At 41.9% G+C, this 22401-nt stretch overlaps 1 protein-coding gene across 3 annotated transcripts in view; it reads left to right on the forward strand.

Annotated features, from left to right (window-relative positions):
• The window catches only part of NRP1 (neuropilin 1), a 249366-nt gene that overhangs the window by 123734 nt on the left and 103231 nt on the right, over positions 1-22401 (forward strand). For all 3 annotated transcript variants that reach the window (XM_078663336.1, XM_078663334.1, XM_078663335.1), the window contains exons 5-6: positions 17563-17718; positions 19680-19840. In XM_078663336.1, the coding sequence (XP_078519462.1) occupies positions 17563-17718; positions 19680-19840 (317 nt within the window). The remainder of the gene's footprint in view (positions 1-17562; positions 17719-19679; positions 19841-22401) is intronic.

A 22401-nucleotide genomic window follows, 5' to 3' on the forward strand; every position in this document is an offset into this window, starting at 1 on the left:
AGTTCCCTTTTCCTGGAAATGGTCGGTAGAACATGTACTTGTTACTACAAATATCCTGATTTCAATTTTTTGTTAAATGAGGGCAATTTTCAAAAATGCACATATTCGGACTTACATCCTTCATGAAAACTTTGTTTTTTAAATCTATTCATCCTTCAAGTGCAATTGTATTGTACTTTTTAGGTCTGGCCTACCATACAGCTTTAACTAGCTCGTTTGGAATATCCCAAAAACTTACAGTCGGTTCAGTGATCGCCCATTGACTCAGTTGATTGCTTTTATTGGCAGCCTTACTTCCTTGTTTCCCATTCGATGGTTTTACCTCCTCCTCCTCCTAAGTGTGGCCCTTCCCTGGAACATAGCCTATTTCCCATTCTATTGACTGGCTGACCAGTATTCTTCCATTGTTCACTTACTTTTCTTTTTCGCTAAGCACTCCATGGGAGTGCATGTGTTTCCAACTCTCTCTTTCGTGTGCTTTGCCTCCTGCCAAATACCCATCCCTGTGCTCTGTGTTGCCATATCCCCTGTCTGTTCTGTGTTGACTCTCCCTTCTATGCTGTGTTTCCCCTCCTTCTTTATCAATTCTCCCTTCACTCCTCTTTATTTCTATTTTTGCTTTAGCCTACCCACTCCTCCATTGCTCGGCCGTCCCTTACATTTATTTAAATATTAGTTTTAAATAGAAATTCTACATATTTTGGAGGGTTTGACAGCCCCCATTTGCTCCTGTGCTGCACTACTGGCACAAATGCACTTTAGCACAAAGGAATTTTTTTAAATGTTATTTATCCTAGCATGTAGCGTCCGCTATATTGGATCACAAATTAAAAACAAAACTGTGCCTATATTATTCAGTAGGTGTAGCATGCAGTGTTCTTTTTACCAATGCCGTACAGCATTGCCAAAAAGCATTGGCAATGCCAGTAGGTCGCAATGGCAAGACCTTTTGGATTTGTCAAGGCTTGTGTATTTTGTCAGTCATAGTTCTTTGCAGGGTCTATGTCTTTAGACTGTAAGCAGATTGCCTTTGAATATTGATGAAGAGAATTTGCATCTATTTACTATAAGGAAGCAAACTCATAAGCAAACATACTGGAACCCTCTAAGACTGCCAACAAATAGTTTCAGAGTATGGCACAAATGGAACCCAAATGATTGTGCCTGGCCTAATTTGTTATGCTAATGTAAATGCACAACTATTTTATAAACACTGCTTAAATCTAATTTAGCCTGTTTCTAAATGCAGCCAACTTTGGAAAACCACCGGAGCTTGGATACAGACACATCAATGGAGTCTCAAAGATCACACACTTTAGTTACAACAGAGAAGACAAGAAAAGCACTTTTGATTTTGTGGAAATACAGCCGATGTCTTAGTTTTCTACCTTTCTTCTCGTTTCTATGGGCTTGATTTGCCGATTTATTCCCCTTGTCCTATTCCTGCATTATTCCTGCTTTTCCATGGGGATGACATACCTAATCAAGGAAAAAACTTTTTTGATTGGGCCCTATGTTCTGATTATAAGACCGTCTTTACACTCAGAAAATATTCATTCCAAAGTTAGTGTTCATGTACATTTTGAAAATATGAAGTTTGTAATATCTATATCGAAGAAGGTTACATAGTAAAATAGCAGGGTTGTAAATAGGTGTTATGTTATCAGCATTAGAATTGGCCATTTCTGCCTCACAGATGTTTCAGTAGTACATGCTAGGCTTTCTTCACAGTTTGGGCTTTTCACCGACAAAAGTCACAGTAGTCGATTGTTTTTTTGATGGGTCTATGGACCTATAGATTTGTTCTATGTTGTTCTTAGTGACTGTACCTGTTGGATTAAAGGGCCATTACAGTATTGTAGTTGAGTTTCCACCGACTCTTTGCAGTTAATATTTTGGGTGGTTGAGGGTGTGAGTGAGCTATAGAACTTTTACATTCATGTCATTCACTGAGGTTGAGCAATTGTCTACTGTTCAGTCAGTTGTGTGCGGGATGCTTTGCTATGGAAATTGCTTGTTACCAACTATATGTCTTTGATGAAGGATTATGTGCATGTGGAGCAAGTGCACCGGATAATATTGTCTTTTATATGTCTTGAGTGCTTGTATGTCTGAGGATGTGTTACACTGTTGTGTAGATTCGCTTTGCTCTACATGGCTTCCTATACTATGCGTGAGAATGCAGGAAAATTCATCTAACAAATTTTGATGCTTCTGTGAATAATGGATGTGTGGTGAGTAGGCTGTGATGTTGCTCTAAAGGCGAGATTTGTAGCCCATCTTATCCATAAAATTTCAGTCTAATCAAGCAGTACAATGGCAGAAGTGCTGTCTATTCCGCACAACAAAGACTGGGGTGGTGTATTTTAACACAGATATCGTGGAACTTAACTACCCTCTTACTCCGTGGCTCTCTGACGTGGTCAGAGGTTCTTCAAATTGGATCAAAGTTCCTTCAAGTGTTGTGCACTGAGTAGGACACTCATTGTCACTCGCAGCAGGCCCATTGTAATCAACCTTTGATATGTCCTTCTGCACCCTGCACATATTTCTGTTATATCACTTACCTGAGTGTGCCAAGACTCACCTCAGTGGTCTCTTTCCCCATAAAAATAGGAGGAACGCCTGGTCATGAGTGCGCTGTCACTGCAAGAACCTTGGTGTCATTAGTATTATGAAAGAGGATGTACCGCCTCTTCCCTAGTACCAGCCAGTATGCGTTGGGCATTGTTTTCACTGATTTGTTGTCTTGAGCTCATGTGTATTACTGCGAGAGAACACTGTGTTAGTCTGCTCCCGCATGGTCTACCGTTAAATATGGTGATAAAGTTGAATATCTGTCAAACCCAGCCAAAGAAAAGCAGTGCTCATCCGAAAGGGAGTTCAGTCGCTGCGGCCAGCAGAAGAGCGGGAAAACGCAAAAAGAGGTGTGTCCTGTTTTTCCTGCTCGCGGCTATCAACTGTCACTCTCGAACTGCTATCAACTGTCATTCTCGAACAGCCTCAAGGCGTTAAGTCCGGAACCCTGCTTTTTGAAGAGAGATTTCGAAAATGCAATTAGGATTTCGGCAACGATTTTTAATTGAATTCATGGAAAATAGAACAACTTAAAGCATTGCATTGATCCCTATTTACTTAGGAGGAAAATAGTTCAATAGAATCTAATCACTGTTCACTGGGAGCTGAAATGATGAAAGACACACATCTATCTTGCAGCCTTACTGCGCTATGGATTTTCCTGGTAAAGACTCAAACGTAATTTAAAGACGTTTACATAGACCCCGAACACCACAGGCTAGTCATAGCATCCCTGCTCCAGTCAATACGAAGAGTACATTACTGAACAGCAGAGCACAAAGGAATTCTTCGCGATTGATGTTAATGTCAGAGTAAATCAGGAACTCAATTAATCTCCCTGAGCTCAACTTTTTATTGTTACAGTCTAAACTTTAATGGCATCAAACCTCCTCAGCAAGCAGCTGCTGTACTAGGCAACAGTTTAAGTAATATGTGACCGATGCAAACCTGGTAGTACTATTATCCTGCACAGTTTCAGCATGCTGTCTGCTTTACTTGCATATCAGATGCATTGCAAAGTCCAGGAGTGCAATTTTTTGAACATGAAAAACTACAGCATTAAAACAATATAGCACACATAGAGCACATCCTCTGTGGAAGTTCCACATGAACTCTTGCAAATGGTTACGGGAGTCAGATCCTTCTCCTACATCACGGCCAAGACCTGGAACGAACTCCCCCTCAACATCAGATGAAGCCCCACACTACAAGCCTTCAGAAAGGACCTCAAGGCCTGGTTTGTCGTATGAAAGGGGGTGGTAATGGACGGAGCATCTGAATCAATCAAACACTCACACTCAGTCAAAAGATCTGGGTTTAATCCATCACCGTTCTTTAGCCCACTCTGACACCCCAGTTCTGACATGGCTATATGCAAATCAGTCTCACCCTGTGCCTCATGGGAACAGTCCAGCCCGAACTGCCAAGCCATGTCTTCCCTGGACCGGAAACAAGCTTCCGAGGACCGGTTTATGGCATTACAGCCGTCTTCAGCCCGGCTTGCTTGAATCCAGTGGCAAAGTGAGCAAGGGACTCACGTCTGAGCATACCCTGCCACACTTATGGCGGCCAAAAGGGGTACAAAAGGGGGTGGTAATGGACGGAGCATCTGAATCAATCAAACACTCACACCCAGTCAAAAGATCTGGGTTTAATCCATCACCGTTCTTTAGCCCACTCTGCCACCCCAGTTCTGACATGGCTATATGCAAATCAGTCTGACCCTGTGCTTCATGGGAACAGTCCAGCCCGAACTGCCAAGCCATGTCTTCCCTGGACCGGAAACAAGCTTCCGAGGACCGGTTTCTGGCATTACAGCCGTCTTCAGCCCGGCTTGCTTGAATCCAGTGGCAAAGTGAGCAAGGGACTCACGTCTGAGCAGGATGTATGACGTTACAACGCACACTTTTACAACGCATACCTTTACAACGCATTTTTTACACCGCAACATCCATTACAACGCACACCATTACAACGCATACCATTACAACGAATTCTTAAAAAATACCTTTACAACGCATTCCACTACAACTCATACTACATTTGCAACGCATACCATTACAACGCATTACTTTACATTGCATATAAGGTAAGTGTTGGATAGTGTAGGGGTTAAAATTACTATTCTAACTCCAGGGGGTGCAACAGTAGGGAAATTTTGGATAGTATAGGGGTTAAAATTACTATTCTAACTCCAGGGGGTGCAACAGTAGGGTAAGTGTTGGATGGTAAGTTTTGCATTGTAATGGTATGCGTTGTAATGACTGCGTTGTAATGGTATGCGTTGTAGTGGTGTGCGTTGTAGTGTCATGCGTTGTAATTACTGCGTTGTAAATGTATGCGTTGTAATGGATGTTGCGTTGTAAAAGTTTCGTTGTAATGGTAGTGCGATGTAAAAGTTGCGTTGTAAACATACCGTCTGAGCATACCCTGCCACACTTATGGCGGCCAAAAGCGGTACAAAAGGGGGTGGTAATGGACGGAGCATCTGAATCAATCAAACACTCACACCCAGTCAAAAGATCTGGGTTTAATCCATCACCGTTCTTTAGCCCACTCTGCCACCCCGGTTCTGACATGGCTATATGCAAATCAGTCTGACCCTGTGCCTCATGGGAACAGTCCAGCCCGAACTGCCAAGCCATGTCTTCCCTGGACCGGAAACAAGCTTCCGAGGAATTTCTTGTGTAACTTTTGCATCAACAGTATAACTTTTTAAGTCTCACGTATCAGACAGATTTTAGCTGCCTGTGGGCGAAAGTCACTGGTGGACTTTACAAAAAACTTGCAGTGTTTCAGTGCCTACTCACTGCTTACTGTTGGTTGGCTTTATTGTCACTCTCATTTGCTTGCTTTTTATTTGATGATTTGCTTTCCTCTTTTTGATTTGTCCATCCTCTGTAGCATAGCCTGTTTACCAGTCTTTTGGTATACATTTTTTTTACCACCTAGCAACTTCCATTTGTTGCTGGACCACTACACTTTTCAAAAAGCATGTTTGCTTAGGTAACGTGTATATTGCATCAATCCATGTGGTATCCGCCATCTTGCATAGTAAAGTAAAACAATAAAATAAATGGTGCCTGTTAGACCTAGGAAACCTAGACTACATAGGGTAGCCTGGCACAGAGCGGGGAGTCGCTAAAACCCCCAAGGCTGGCGTGTAATGCTTAACAACCACTCCAAGTAACTCAATGACTCAACACTAAAATAAAGACTCCACACCAGTTCTTAGAAAAATACGGTTCGTACTTTATAAAAATTGCATCTGGTTTCTTTGTGGTTCTGAATAATTGTTTCACTTAAGTACAACCCCTTACAATTTGGTACAATATGATCACATTTCATATTCTTACATCAGCATCCCGAACATTTCCCTGTCACAATACAAGATAATTTGCCTCTCCCCCTGCCTAATGAGAGTGGAACAATATTTAATGCACAAGAGTTATTCAATTTGAAGCTTCCTTTACGATAGTGGTCAATACATTACCCCAGTCGTGCAGGGACACACACAGGCTAAAAGATCATTAACTCTGTCAGTACTTTTCACAGCTGCACCACTAGAAAAGAATAAGTAGGTTAGAAATTCACTTCCTTTAACCCTACTTAAATTCCCCTCCTTCTAGAATACAATTTGGACAGCTCTAGTAACACGCTAATGCCTGGTTTGTTCTCTTCTTCATGCCACCCTGAACTCCTACTACAGTCTGGTTCTCTCTTGCCTCTACCAGACTGTTCACTAATTGTGGTTCGTTACTCCCCACGTTTAGCTTTCCCTTCCGTTTATTTGGCAGTTCAATAGTTACTCAGTTCCATTGTGAAGGTTGTTTATTCGTATGTCATTAGGCACTTTAAAGTCATCAATGGTCTGGAAAATGAGCTCTGGCCACGTCTGACACCCTCCAAAGTTTGGCTTCCCTTAGTGCTGCCTCCGCCCTCTGCCCGCACAAGTCCCAGCTTACTTTAACTCTGCTGAAGTCTCGATCTGCCGCTGCACTGGGGAAGCGGTTGGGAGTGGTCTGGGTTCCCCGTCGCCGGCTCGCTCGGATCAGCTGTCTTCTCCCTCGATGCTGAGGAGGCGTGGCACAGCGCCCGCTGCTCTCACCTCAGCCGCGGGGATCACCACAGGAAGTCCCGCCTTCGCCCGGCCTCTTTCGACGTGGACCCGCCTTCTTCCCTGTCGCTGACGATACCTCCGGACGGACGCTCCTCCTCTCACCCGACCTCTTCCAACGCTGGTCCGTCTCCTCTCACGACGTCACCGCGGAACATCTGGGCCTCGGCTCCAACAATGCCGCTTCAGGGACGACAAAGTGCGATGGCCAACTTCTGTCAGGTTAGCTGCCGCAGTCTCCGCCGCTCTTCCCACAGTGAGTTGGTCTCACCAGGCTGGGCTCACAGCTCGCTTGGTCCTTTCTCCTGCAGCGCCACCAATGGGGTAGAACGAGTTTACTTTTGGTCGGGGGGGTTCCTGAGGTGTACTAACTCCCCCGCTGCTCTCTGGTTTCACACCGTTAGGTTTTTCAGTGCTTCTAAGGTGCTAAAATACATTTCTGGTGCACAAGTGGTTCTCTGCCTCAGTGGGGTTTGGTCCGCTCAAGAGTGGTCACATCTAAGCAGGTTCACAGCCGGCCCACGGGTCGATCTTGTCCCCACCAGTGCACAGCCCTCCTCCTGTAGTTGCCTCCCTCCTCACTGGTCACTTCTGTTGTTACACAAAAATGGCAGCTCTGTCACCGGCCTTTTATAAGCTAGCCTCTGACCATCAGAACCTACTAGGAGGTTCCAGAACTTTCCCCATGAAGTCCAATGGGGTGACCTCAAGCGGTGACAGTTGTGACAGTTACTGGGCACCATTTTAGGCAGTCCTAGATTTTCAAGAGGCTGACTAGGCCTCAGAGGTAAGAAAAGAAAAACATCATAGCCAAGGAACACCCAGCCCCCTGTCAACATTGAAAAAGAATCCTGGTAGACCCAAGAAAAGAAGGAAACACCAGGATGCCAAGGGGGACAAAAATAAATAATAATTGGTAGGACATTCCCAGAGGCAGACAGGTCTAACAGTGCCCACCCCAATAAATAGGTGCACGCATTTCTGTTGATACATATGCACACATACTTTAACATTTATGTGCGCTGGCTGAATGTTGCTGTGCTAATATTATGATGCCAACATTGCATCATGACACATATGCACTTAAGTGTGTCGCATCACAACACATTTTTTCCTCTTTTTTATGCTGCACACTCTCAGCAACAAATATTTTGGTTCACCAGTGCTGTACTCGTTCGCCAATATCATTGGCAAAGCCAATAGGTCTCAAAAGTAAGACTTATTTGCCTTACAATTTTTTTTACTTTTTGCTGTGCCAAACATCAATAAATTCTCCATTCCTTGTTTTGACGTCCCTTTTCCTTCCAATTGCATTGCAGGCGAAGGAGAGTGTTGTAGAGGGTTGAGAGAACACTTTCTAATGTTACAAAATAATACTCCGATGAGAGCAGACGCTTGAGGAATTACAATTTAAATAAAGAGGACTATGTTTAAAATAGATGAAAAAAGAACCCCGTGTCATGTTTAAAAAAAGTTAAACAATGATACATTTCATGAAGTATAACAAGCTGATTTTTACTCTAATACTGTTCCTTCAAATGCTTCAGGCTGTCTTCTACAAACCACTGCAGCCAAATAGGGCTATGTTCATTTTAAAAATCAACATTTTAATTTGTTAGGTTTGGCGTTAGTCTATGCTTACATAATATAACAACTTATATTGGCTTTCAGCAAGGTCTCTTCGTCGATTGATCTGTAATTTTGTCATTCACATTTTTATTCCTCTCACCACATCATGCGGCATGAGGCAATGGGTGCACTCACTCCTGCCATTGGCTAACTTCAATTTGGCACTCTGACAAGCAGAATATCCACACATAAAGTTGTTCTATTCAGTGGCAAAGGCTGCTTTTTCAATGCGTGCTTTTTGAGCACAAGAAATATGTTTGCTTCTATCCTGTACATTGAAGAATTTATTGTTTGAGTATTTAAAATCATTACAATTAGAAAAACACTTTATAATAGATATATAAAAAGAGAGATAAAAAAAGTAAACCATTGATACAAAAGTTAAAACACTGCGATATTTAAAAAATGTCATTGGAAAGGGAAACCCCAAGTTAAGTTTACATGATTTTCCAACAACTTGCTTTATCTAAAAAAGGGTGCAGTCCCATTAAAAAGTTTTTTTCAGATGGACGAGCACTTGCCATTGTTTGCAAAAACATGACAAAACTACGCAATCTTTGACAAAGCCAAAAGCCTAGTGATCAATAACAGTGCCAGTGCTTGTGTTTTTTCTGGTGGGTTCTCAGTTCCAGCAGCTACAGGCACAGTGCAGGAGTTGAGACAGGGGTTAGAAAAACTGTGACTAGAAACTAATGCATTTGGAATTAATTTATGAACTAACACTTGTAGCATGGGCTGCGAAAAAAACATACATAAAATGTTTGTATATCCTATAAACATACATTGGGCTGTCAATAAAATTTACATGAGTGAATTAGATTTAAAATGCTACTTTATTTACCACTCTCATCAATATTGCACTAGCTCATTGGGCTATGGTGTGCATGTTGTGCATAGAAATTCAATAATGCTCAGTGCCATATTTTGCTAAGTTCAATGTGTACCACTTTGAGCGAGAGCATCAAAATTATGAGACATGAGTCATGAAGTCTCTCCCACTATGACAATGTTCTTCTATTTGCGCAATCAATGCCTCTGTTGTTTCAGTGTCTGAAATATTGTCTCAGTTCCTAGGGTTACAATTATTGCCAGTGAGCAGATTTAACCCATTATTCACTTCTCAGAGTTGGCATATATCCTCAAAATAGTAAATGATGTTAGTCCATGTTCAACTTTAACTGTGTATTTTAAGAGCACTAGAATGTATTTCCTGCATTTCAGTAGTTGTCTTAATTTGACTTCACAAGTCTGATCAAACCACTAAAAAAGTACATTTTTGATAAAGAGTCATTGCGTCAACATTTATGAGAGGCCAATTAAGCGCTTATAAAATAAAAACGGCATAGAAGGCCATGTTTCCTTACTTGTACAGGATTGCAATGCTCTGTTACAAAATGTGGTCTATTTTGCAATAAGGCCAAATATGCCGGCTGCATCTCGCGTACAAAACCTCAGCTTTGGCATAATTGGAGTATGCCATGGTTGCATAAAATTCTGTGTAGGAGCAGCTTTGTTTGTGGGATGGTTCTCTGTGTGTGATTCACTATAACAATTGTTCTTAAAGTTGATGTGTTTGCATCACTGAGACATACAAGACTAAATGGTGCCCATGGAATCTCTCAATGAATTACACCCTCTGGAAACCAACCCCGGAAAAATATGCCTTATTGACAGCGGCATCTTACACTAATAGCTAAGAATCTAGTATATTGAAGGTACCCTGGTAGAACACAGAATGTATAATCCTCCTGTTCCAATCTTCTGACTCCTACAAAATATTAGAACATTGGAATGTGGACCACTCAATTGAATACAATAGGAGTGCTCCGGTCTTCTAGGGCCAGCACAAGCCCTCAGAGCAACATTCCAATGTTGTTTTTATTCACAGGTGCTGCTGTGAACAAAGGCCTCTTGGAGCAATTAGAACATTCTGCCCTCTAGGGGCGGAATGTTCTAATAGCCTTAGAGCTCTCTTGTGCCCTTTGCCTCAGGCCTTTAACGATGGAGTGGGCCTTTAATGGCCTGTAGAGCCTGTAAGGCTATATTAGAACATTGGAATATTGGGAGCTCCATTGAACACAATGAAGTGGCTCAGGGCTAATAATAGCTGGTATAAGTTTCCTGTTCTATCATTCCAATGTTTGTCTTTCTGATTCTCCTTTTATATAGTTAGAACATTTTATCCTCAGTAGGTGGAATGTTCTAATAGCTTTCAAGCCATTCTGCCTCGGGCTATCCCAGTTAATAAAGGCCCTCTCCCCCGTTATAGGCCCCGCCTACAGGTCCGGCTTATAACTGGGGTTCAGGGACTTAAACAACCGATGTAGACCTCGGCAGCGGGCTAGAAGGATATATTAATTGTGCTATCTTCCTAAAGGCTCCTGGCACAAGCTCTTTAAGATATATATATATATATATACTACTATTATAAAGAGAGAACTTGCACCTTTTGGCCAGGTAAACTCGGGAACCACAGCGCCAATCCACACACCCAATACATTGTTGGAATCCTCAGGGTGTGTAAATGGACGTAGGCGACATTAAATTTTAAAAAAACGTAAATTAAAAAATTTAATTTTGTAAACAAAGTAGTCCCCTAAAACAAGCGCCGGCCGCGACGTAGCGCTGACCGCGACCTAGACGTAATGACGATATGCGGGGAGGAGCGGTGACGTGCGGCGAGGAGTGGCGGTGGAGTCCGGAGTGGGCTGCGGCTCAAGTAAGGCAAAGAGCGGCGAGGAGTGGCGGTGAAGTCCGTTGCGGGCGGCTCAGGTAAGGCAAAGGCAGGCTGGAGGCGGGCGGCGGGAGGCGGGCGGGAGGATCGAGGCGCGAGTCGGGAGGCGGGAGGCGGGCTGGGCAATGTCGGGGCTGGAGGCGGGAGGCGGGCTGGGCAATGTCGGGGCTGGAGGCGGGAGGCGGGCTGGGCAATGTCGGGGCGGGCGGCGAGGCGGGAGGGATGCGGTCTGGGCAATGTCGGTGCGGGCGGGAGTGCACAGAGCCTTAAAATGCTGCCCCCAGCCCCCTTCTGCCCCGGGCAACGCCGGGGCGGGCTGCTAGTATATATATATATATATATATATATATATATATATATATATATATATATATATATATATATATATATATTTATATATATATTTATATATATATATATATATATCCAGGGGCACTTTTGGAGGCATTGTCTTAATATATCAATCTAATAAAGAGAAACACTAATGGGGTTGAATTAACAAACAAGCCTGAATAAAACCATATTTTTCTTCTAACATTATATTATTGAGGACAGTTGATTCCAAATGTGAATAAGCTGTGCGCTAATACAAGAAAATTAAATACTAAAAGTCAGACGTATTAATTTGAGTGAAGACATATTTACTGTGTTTACAAATGATAAAGTAGGACGGTTGTTTTACTTGTGATTTTCAATGTGTGAAGGCATGACAACAAATAGATAGGGCATATTACTTAAGCGCTGCAATTGAAAATGTTGAATTAGGAAAGATTTGAAATAGCTTGTATTGAAACTTATATATGAAGACAGAGATTTGGCATTTCTACGTCACTAATAGGTTACTTTGTAAAATTCTTATTCAGAGTGGGTCACAATCTGACCTACCTCACAAATATTAACAAGGTCCGTTACAAATTGCTACACACTCTGATTGCAGGCCATCACAAGGTTTGTGGCATGCTAGGGTCAGCCGACCACCATGTCTGTGATCGCCTTTCAATAAAGTAAACTATTAATATAGCCCATTTTTCTTAAAGGAAACAGGTATATGTATAAAAGGAAACATTTATTAAATGGACCTCTGCCTGCTTCTCAGAACATTCTTTTTAATATTCAGAAAGGAGAAGAGGTCCCAAAGAGACCCATTCCATTTGCCAGTGGGTCATAATATATTTATACAGTGCCTACCAAATCACAAGGAACACCTCTTAAAACCCCCTTCCAAAAAGCAATTTGGGAAGGGCTCAAACTCCGAAATTGTAGCACTTAAGACCTTAAAAATGCTTTTTACATTTGGCCCAAAGTTTGCAAAGCATAAGCACAACTTTTGCAGTGCTCATGCCGGTTTACAGCCTGGCGACTCGTCACTCCTTTCACTCAGACGTGCTGAGTGAGGAAGAGAATGTGGTGCAGCGCAGAAATAGAACACAGGTAGTTTTGGTAAGGGTTTAGCAATGATGTGGGTGAACAAGAGTGAATTTTCAAATCTTAAAGAGCGTTTAGGTTTTTATATTTTTGACAAAGTTTTGTTTAAAAAAAACACACTGTTTCTAGGCTAAGAATAGTTTATAATTTTTACATTTGAACTTAATAATTTTATCAAATTACATTTCATACGAATACCAACCTCCCTTCTTGATGTGTCCATGAAAAAAATGTGTGTTGGTTTCTCCTGCACCACCGCAGGAGTGAAGAAATTACATATCCCTCCAGTTGCCACCTTAGCCACATCGAAAGGACTCCACATTCTCCCACCAGCACTGGAAACAGCCACCAGTGCTGGGTTTCCCATGTTTCTGCCCCCAGTTTCGTTTACGTAGTGCCTGTAAGACAGCACCAGTGGAGGAAAGGCTTGTCCTGCTGCCCTTGACTTCAAAAGTGTAACCTCTCTTTTCAGCCTATATGGCAACTGTTATCATGTTATGTATGATGACCACCGAGGTGCAGTTATGGTGTTATGGGATGCAGCACTTGGCAGTGTTAGGGGTGAAGGTATGTGAGAGATAGGTGTACAAATTATAATCAGGACTAATGTCTAGTCTGCTTCTCGATACCTACAGTGCGCTCTGTGTCAAGGACTTCAACAAAAGCTATATGGGCACTCCAATGAAACTGTAACAGTAATATTTATAATACCTCCCATTAATAATAAGTTGATCTTTATAGAGCGCTTTCCCAAATAGTCTTGCACTTGGGTACACCATAAACAGCAGCAAACAATGACTGTAATAACAGCAAACAATGGCACACAAAATGAACCAAGACCACATTCATATACAATCAAATATAGTATGATAGCCAACAAGCACTATTAATACTTGAATACATTTTGTGCTACCCTGCTTAACATGCTTTCAGACAAACAATTACTCAAAACTTGCAAATCACAACACATCTTCACAATCCAGATTCAGGTCTCCACAAGTCCCAAAGCTCTAAGGAACCATACACATGTCAATCTTATGTCTCAAGGACATATCGCTGACAGATACGCACTACACACGAAACATACCATGCCACATGACATGACATGACATTTCACATAATAAGGATCAAGATAACAAAAACTAGCTAGATGCTGTAAATTCTCTGAACATGTAATGTGCATTTTCTCTCAAGTGTAATTTATCTAAGTATTTTAACAACCAGCACCAAAAGCCTTAACTAAAAAATTAACAGAACCCGTGGTCAGGCTTCTAAATTCAAACTAATATTTCTTTGTGTGTCATGAGTCATGAACCAAAGCATTGAATCTGAGACTATGGATCCCATTGTAATCCTTTTTACATTTTGTTCATAGCTGCACAAGGTAGAACAATACAACCATCTAGAATAATATAAAAACAAATCAACTTCCAAGAACTAAACTGTAGCAAAAACCAGCTCCTGGTCCTGACCAAGGAGACCATCCCCCCACTGTTGATTCATTTGCCCATAAATCAATCCCTAATGTTCTTACCGAACAGAAGTTCTGTTTTGCGTTTGATGCAGTGTGAACACAATAGACCGTCTCTCCAAATTACATCTGAACTGTTCCGCAGTCTATCCCCCGTCTTATGCCCTCTCCCGGGGATACAAAGAGCCCAATTCAGAGACACTGTGCACTTGCTGTAATCCTTCACCCTGACCCTACTCTGAAAGAAAGGAATCCCCTGCCAGTGCAAGAGGCCAGCCAGCCCTGGAGTCCCTTCTGTGCTGACTCGGGGCATCAAAGCAGAGAGAAATGCTGCATTTGCACACGGAGATCTTCGCCCTCTCGGATCAGCTGCTGCTGCTATTCAAGGCAGGGCTGGTCTGCCAAGGGACCGCATAAACCTTTGATCCAGAATCTCCTCAGAAAAGCGCGGGTGTCTGAGGATTACCTAAGCAAGGCTGGTTTATCGACCTCGGAGTAGGGTAGTGGGGACATGAAGGGGAGGCCTGTCAGTGGGTTTTTTTTGGTTCAGGACTGTGGTAAAATATCGAAATATGTACTTTCGGGAGCAGGAAATCACTCCCTTTTATGGAAACAAGCAGTATGATGGATTGTGTAGTAAATCCCGGGGACAGGGACAGGGACTTTTTGACCTCGAATTCTGAGACCTCTAATTGGGAGGGATTGTACGGCCACATGGAAGATCAGGGCTCAGTGTTTTGAGAAGCAAAGTAACTCCCACGTGGCTCTTCTCGGAATCGCATATTTCCAGCATCCCAAAATGTATGTATTTCCACATACCAACCGAAGTTGGTAGGTGGAAAATTGGGCACGTGCTCAGTTAGCTTCACATTCAAGGCAGCCTTAGAGTGCTCAAGTAGTTGCATTGTTTAATAGAATAGATACTTCTGGACAAGATCGCCAGATAGGAGATGCAAGGGTTAGCAAATACCACCCCTGGGCTGCTACAAGCCTTGTGATATAGCCAGTGTCATTAACCGTGTTGTAAAATAACTATATCTTTAGCATTTGCTTGTTTAGGAGCTGGCTATCGGTGCCTGTTATCAGCCATTGATTACTAAAATGTGGCAGTTTTAAGTTTTAAATAAAGTCTCATGCAAAGTCGTGCATCATTATGGTCAGTAGTCTTTGTGATTTTTTTTTCCGTGTGATGTCATGGGTGTGAAAAGGGTCTGTGATTTCATTTCCGTTATCACTGTGATTTTATTGAATTGACGTTACTCCTATAACTCAGAAAACAAACACAGACGGATATTCGTCTCCCTTGTCTGGGATTCCCAGTCATCAGCATTTCTATATTCTTGAGGTGCACCAGGGTGCACAATTATCTTTGGAACACTGGGCAACGTGGCATTTTGCAATAGGCCCCATGAAAATGGGCCCATAACTGATGCTTCAACATGCCAAAACTTAATGGCGCCTAAGGTGTCTGCTTAAAATCTCTTTGGTGTAGCATAATTCGTGTAGGTGCAAGTACACTATAATTTTCAAATAAATTGTTCCCATTTGTGGAAATCACCTTCATGTGGAATCTGGCATCTGCAGCTGTCTTGTGATCATGTAATTTGTATCAAGATACAAGGAATTGCCCTTTTAGCTGCAATCAGCTGCAGCTTTTAGAATTTATAAAAGCCAGCACTTGCTCAGGGGGCTGCACATTTGTTCTTGCGCAATGTGCTCAGACCTATAGTTTCAATGTGGTTTGAAAAACTCAATAGTCGATTTCGCAGTTTCATGTTTAGAAGAGAGATAATTGTCATTAGTCAATGGTTCCTTGATTTAATAAAGAAGACAGAAGATGCAGCAGTAACCTCATAAACATGGTTAATACCTCATTCGTTTAATTGGCCTTACAGGATACTTTAAACAATGTAAAGGTCATGTCCTGCCCAGATTAGCATCTGCTACCATACTGTCCTGCTGGAGGGCTTCTCAGCTTTCCTGGGTTCTGGGTAGATGTGGTCATCTGTGAGTGACAGCACATACCTAGAGGGTGCCTCAGACCCCTGCAAGAATTTGCAAAGTAATTTAGCACAGACCTCTGAGCTTCAAACCTGGTTGTAGATATAGGTTTCTATTCAGGACAACTTTCAAATGACTGCAACCTCACCTAAAGTCCAAGATGTAACCATTGCGCACTCCAGTAGAAAGCAAAAGACACACAATTGATGGTTGGAATGCAGAAAAATCAAAACATTCACCCCCAGTCAAGAGATCTGGCTTAAATCCATCATTCTTTTGCTCACCATGCCACCCCAGTTTAGACCTGGCCATATGCAAATCAGTTTTGACCCCGTGCCTCATGGAAACAGTCCAGCCCGAACTACCAAGCCAGATCCTCCCTGGATCGGAAACAAGCATCCTAGGACCGGTTTCGGGGTTTCACCTCTTATCAACCAGGATAGCTTGAATCCAGTGGCACAGTGAGCCTGTGACCCACATCTGCGCACACCCGGCGCACTTAGGATGAGGAAGCAAAAGACACACAATTGATGGGCAGAATGCAGAACAAATCAAAACATTCACACCCAGTCAAGAGACCTGGGTTAAATCATTCATTCTTTTGTTCACCATGCCACCCCAGTTTAGACCTGGCCATATGCAAATCAGTCTTGACCCTGTGCCTCATGGGAACAGCCCTAACTACCAAGCCAGGTCCTCCCTGGACTGTAAACAAGCATCCTAGAACCGGTTTCGGGGTTTTACCCCTTATCAGCCAGGATACTTTGTATCCAGTGGCACAGTGGGCCCGGGACCCACATCTGTGCAAACTGGTGTTGAGAATGTAATGCCAAATCTGGTCATCTTATGTATAGAGTTGTCTCTGTTCCTGGACCATCTGTAGATGGCGAAATGAAAAGTGGTCCATATTGCAAAGAGTCTGTAGCCTCGAAACTGATTTTAGCAAAAGATATTGGGGCTTCAAGGCCCTTTCAGTAATACCAAGACCACAGATACTGTTGAAGCACCCATGTTTACGAATGGGAACAGAACTTACAGTTCATGTGCTAGAATCCACACCCTCTGAAAAACATGCAGACATTTTGTGTTCCTTCTTCCCAGCAGAGTGGAAACTTCAAGAGTTGTTGTGGATAATCCCAACTTATTTATGCTTTTATTGAGTCCAAAAGTAACAAATGTGTTCCAGAAAAAAGGCCATTATTTATTTTCTGTACAAACTTAGGGGTCGATTAGGATGGCGGTGAATCTGGTCAGAAGCAACTCCTATGAGAGAAACTTCAGATGTTTGCCACAACCCTCTAAAGCAGGTGCACTTATGTGTCTTGAATAAATGGACAAATGCACAGAGGAGTGAAACATGGTGTGGTAATGGGAAGTTTGTTTGGAGTTAGTCTTCAGAGAAATCATCATAAGCATTAGAACTAAGCAGCATCTTATCTCTGCTGATTTTAATTGAATCATATGTAGCTATATGTGTGTGTGTTTGTCTGGTGTCTATTAATAAATGCATCTAAATCTGCCAACTGTATGGTATGTAAATGTTTAATGTCGTTTAACCTTATTTTATAAGAATCACCAATAATTTACAGAGAATAATTTTTCTTACAGTTGGTCCACACATAGGTCGTTACTGTGGGCAGACCAACCCAGCCCGCATTCGCTCCTCCACTGGCATCCTTGCTTTGAGCTTTTTCACCGACAGCGCCATCGTCAAGGAGGGATTCACCGCTAACTACACTGTCTTACAGGAAAGTGGAACTGAAGGTCAGTGCTTAATGCTCCCACAGAGTCCCCGCATGCATATCCTCCGCCATGTATTCCAGCACTCCAGGAGCCGCATGAAACATTAAAGAGTCTCTTAAATAAATAAGCATGTTTTCTATATATATATTTACGCAGAGGGGAAAATATGCAGCTTCCTGAGGTGCAGCTCCCCAAAAGGAAAAGTAATGTCTTAAGACAGTTGTTCATGTGAACAGCAGGACAGTAGACTGTTCTTTTTCTTGGACAATACTGCTAATACAAATCTGAGATACTGCTTCAAGCTGAAATCCGGTCCATTATTAGCAGTGGGAGGCTTAATTAGAAGACATGCTGAATTTACACAGAAGGTGTTCCCATGACAAGGAATGTGGGTGTAGCAGTTTTTAGGCTAGATAGTATAAACATATGGATCACTATGCAAATATTGTTGTGAATATCGTGTAATGTTTTCGATGTTTTTATACACACATTACTATTGCTGTTGTTATTTCTGGACAACCGGAATTTCATAGTCTATGCAGAATTTTTTAACGTAAATTCGAATGAACTGGAGGGTTAAACAAAGAAAAACATCTGAATGAAATCATCTAATGCAAATAGAAATAACGTGGCACAACATATCACAAAACATTTAAAAGGCACATTGTTTGTTCCTTTCCATATTGATTTGGGTCCACTCCAGTACTTCCTATAGAGATTCACGCAGATCAAACAGCAGGGGAAGATGGGCTCAAGTGTATCTAAAGAAATTGTATTATACGAGACAGAGATTCTGTTTAAAGACTGATATTCTCACCAATGTTCAGAGAGTAAAGTAGTTGTACCTCTGCTCACTTCAGAGAAAGGCTGTTTCAGAGGAAAAGACTAGCTGCTGTTGGCATGGTGCTGTATTATTTGAAGAGGTCATTAACTAAAGCTCAATTTAGTGGTGCTAACACCAATTGGCCCCTAAAATGTCCCAGAAATAACAGCCTTGCAATAGGGGTCTTATGCATAGGTTAGTTTACCAACAGACAAACTCAAAGTAGTGCACTAGATTAGACTAATCCTGCACTGCTCAAACAGGTTCACCAAAGCCATGAACTGCATTACGAAATCTCTGAAAGAGAATGGATTTTGTACAGCTATTTCCCAAATCCAAGTCTTTGTCTAATCTCTGTTGTCACTTTATCTTCAAGTGAGTATCCCTTTATCCATACAACCACCTGTCAGCTAAAGTGTATCTTAAATTGCTAGGCACGATATTAGAATTAATATTTATTATTCTCATGCTCGACAAATATCTGTCTGTGGAGTGCAACGTTTATCACTGGAAAAAATAAATGTGATGAACCTGATCTGCAAAAGCTTAATGAAGCCATCTACTTTCAGTAGCCGCAATCTTGACTACAGTGTTTTGAAACTATGAATCCGAGCCTCATTCAACCCATAATTTAAACATATCACCACCTGACAACACATTACCTTTTGCATTTATTACTCTATGAAGCATACATCAAGCCCGACGCATGTCAGTGAAAAGTGCAAGCCGGATGAACATTTTCATGGCAGAGGACCACTGAAACGATGGGTGATGTAGGGGAAGGTTCATATTCAGAGTGGGGTTATTTACCCAGAAGTTGAACTGTTCAGGTCTTCACTCTGTGACCAACTAGCAGCGTTGAAGGGAATGCATATATCACTTTCTGTGAAATACGGACATTATCTAAAAATGCAAGTAAGAATAACGGACTAGTTTAATGTCAACATGAGCTAGGAGAGCATAATCACTTAGAATTATTTGCATAAAGATCTGCTCTGCTCCTACACTCAAAGTTCTATAAGAAAGATACAGATATGCTTTAAAATGTGTTATTGAGATAATTGCCAGACTAGACTAGCTGAGCAGAACAAATACACTGCCATACACCAATGACAGAAAACCTTCTTTACGTTGCTTTCTTTTCATTGGTGTCATTTAGAGTGCAAGGAACCACTTGGCATGGAATCCGGAGAAATTGATTCTAACCAGATCACAGTTTCAACCCAATACAGCACCAACTGGTCCGCCGAAAGGTCACGGCTCAATTATCCTGAGAATGGATGGACTCCTGGAGAAGATTCCATTAAGGAGTGGATACAGGTAAGCAGATCCACTCTCGAAGGGCAGCATAATCAAATTTGAGAAGCAAATGCCCATATTGCAGGTGCAAGCACCACTACAGAATTCTCAAGCCCAGCAAGACTAAATGATGCTAAGACTGTCAATTATTTATTTTGTTTGTCTGCTACTTTGCTCTGGCTTTGCAAGAGTTACTTACAGCACTGATTTGTGTTTTGTTCTTCAGTCAGCATTAGTTCAAAGCATATATGGCAACTGAAACAGTAAATATTGTATTATGCTTCCTAAGTACTTGCTCTTTAGAGACTTCTAAATCACTTGCAGTAGACATAAAAAAAGGAAATGCTGGCATTGCCTAAATCTTCTATCTAGCAATCCTTTTTAGGGTAACCCGGGTGTTTTCGTGTGTTGTCTAGCGATATTCTGTTTTCCTTGTGTGTTTATTATTTATCTAGAATGACATTTGTATTTGAGCATATTGTTAATACTAATGTTGCTGCAATTGCTTACCTTATAGGCACAATGTTCGTATTTTGAGAATATACAGCCGAGGCAATGACTATAGACCATCTGTGACTGATTGGCTCAGTGGGCTTGTGTAGTGCTGTCTGAAGACCACCTTAGGGTTAGGTGGAATGGCAAAATGGGAGGAGCTGTTCAATTTTGAAGTTCATATTTTTGCCAGTAAAGCAACATTATTTTATGGAAAAAAGGTGTGCATCAATTTTTACTGTTGTTGTACATTTGGAACATTTAAGAGATAGTCTTCAACCAGAAAACTTAAAATGTGGTATGTGGTTTCCTTAGTGTACACAAGGAGGAGAAGGGCTTATTATATGATACTCACTGAATTGTGCATCATATAATTTATTATGAAATATCCTGTAGGTTCAGGTTCATGATTACTTTATATTTTAAGCTCCATAGAGTGTATCAATAGAAATCTTTTAACTGTCATGCCTCTGCAAATGCAATACATGGGGTCAGCATTCCAGCGGTGCAGAAGTGGTGCGCGCACCTTGCCAAGGGCTCCCTCAGTCAGTGAAGTGCAACTCAGTTTGTTTTTATGTAGACTATTTACAGGACGTGGCACATATGTCAAAGTTTCTTAAGGATTTAAAACTTACTGGGACTCCTTACCTCCTATGTTTTAGCACAGGGATGATTTCCATTCTGGTTCTGCTGCGGAAAGGCATATTTATTTTTTCAGAAGCACCAGCAGATTTCTAGGCATTGTCTACAGAATTGAAATGCAAGGGTTTTAGAGTAGGCATCATCAGTGATATCGGAACCACTAGTATTTCAATGTGTACCACCTAGTTACACGTATTCACTCCACGCAATCTTCCTCTAACACTCTATGTCACTTTTCAGCCAAAATACCTAAAGGATGGTTCACAACCTCCAAGGTATACCTCCCAACTGGGCTTACCTACACCCACAGGCATTCTACTTCTAACAATCTTCCACCTATCAGGTCTTCAGAACCCATATTTCCAATTTAACCATCCACCTTTTTGTAGGCATAACAACTGAGAGGCACATCACCCTGCAAGACGCCCATGAACATTGCCTCCAGACAATTTAACTTACCTGCTCTTACAGTCATTGCACCATCCTTTAAAACCCCACTTCAGCTGCCTTTCCATTTTCAACAATGCTAAACAGGCTAAAGCCTTCTGAGCACCACCAAGATCTTCATTGGCTGGTGCGTATGAAAGCCCTTGTTCTGCCAATGGTATTCGGAACAATCTCTTCATAGAGCAATGAGACAGGAGCCAGGGTGAAGTCAAAGAAGGAGGTTACAGAGGAAGCAGAGCTACTCTACTCTCATAGAAATCCAAACATGTGTCTTTCTTCAATTTCCATGCTAGTAGAAGGCCCCCAAATCCATTAATAAAGATACAAGACAGGTTTTTCAGCCCAACTGTACACAAGAGTAATCCCTTTAACTTCTTGAAAGCTTGACCAACAGATGGGTAAGACCTATTTGAAAAACAAAACATGGCTATTTTTACATGTTCAGCGCTGTCACCCAATAATGGGACCAGCCCTTCATTTTCATCAATTACTTAATCTTGAAAAGCAGTTTATAGTTTCGTGTACAAGTTGTTCTTCGCCGGATGCGGCAGGGCACATTTGCGGAGAGAAATGGGTGTTTGGTTTTGCCCGCCACCTTCTTAGTCAGATATTGGATTCTGAGCATAACACTGGTTTTCACTGGGACCTGCTGTACATGTAATACACTGTTCAGTCTGGCATGCTCTGTTCAATGGTCACAGCTGTTGTACATTGAGACGTTTCCTAGTAGCACTGCTTTTTACAGAATACTTGTAAAAGATGCAATGTGAGCATGAGAAAGATGTTGTGATTTTCTCTCTTTGTTTCCCATCTCATTATAAACATTCCCAAAACGCGTTCTTCTGACGTGCGTGAGCTAGTTCGCTTTATTTTATTTTCACATGAAGGCATTTAATCCGTAATTGCTAAAACGTGGTGGAAATTGGCCAGCCCTATCTCTCTGTCTCTTTCTTGAGCACTGAGGCCCGTATTTTACATAAATATTTAATGCTCTACAAGAC

This window comes from Lissotriton helveticus, chromosome 10 (assembly GCF_964261635.1).
Source record: "Lissotriton helveticus chromosome 10, aLisHel1.1, whole genome shotgun sequence".
Classification (NCBI taxonomy): Eukaryota; Metazoa; Chordata; class Amphibia; order Caudata; family Salamandridae; genus Lissotriton; species Lissotriton helveticus.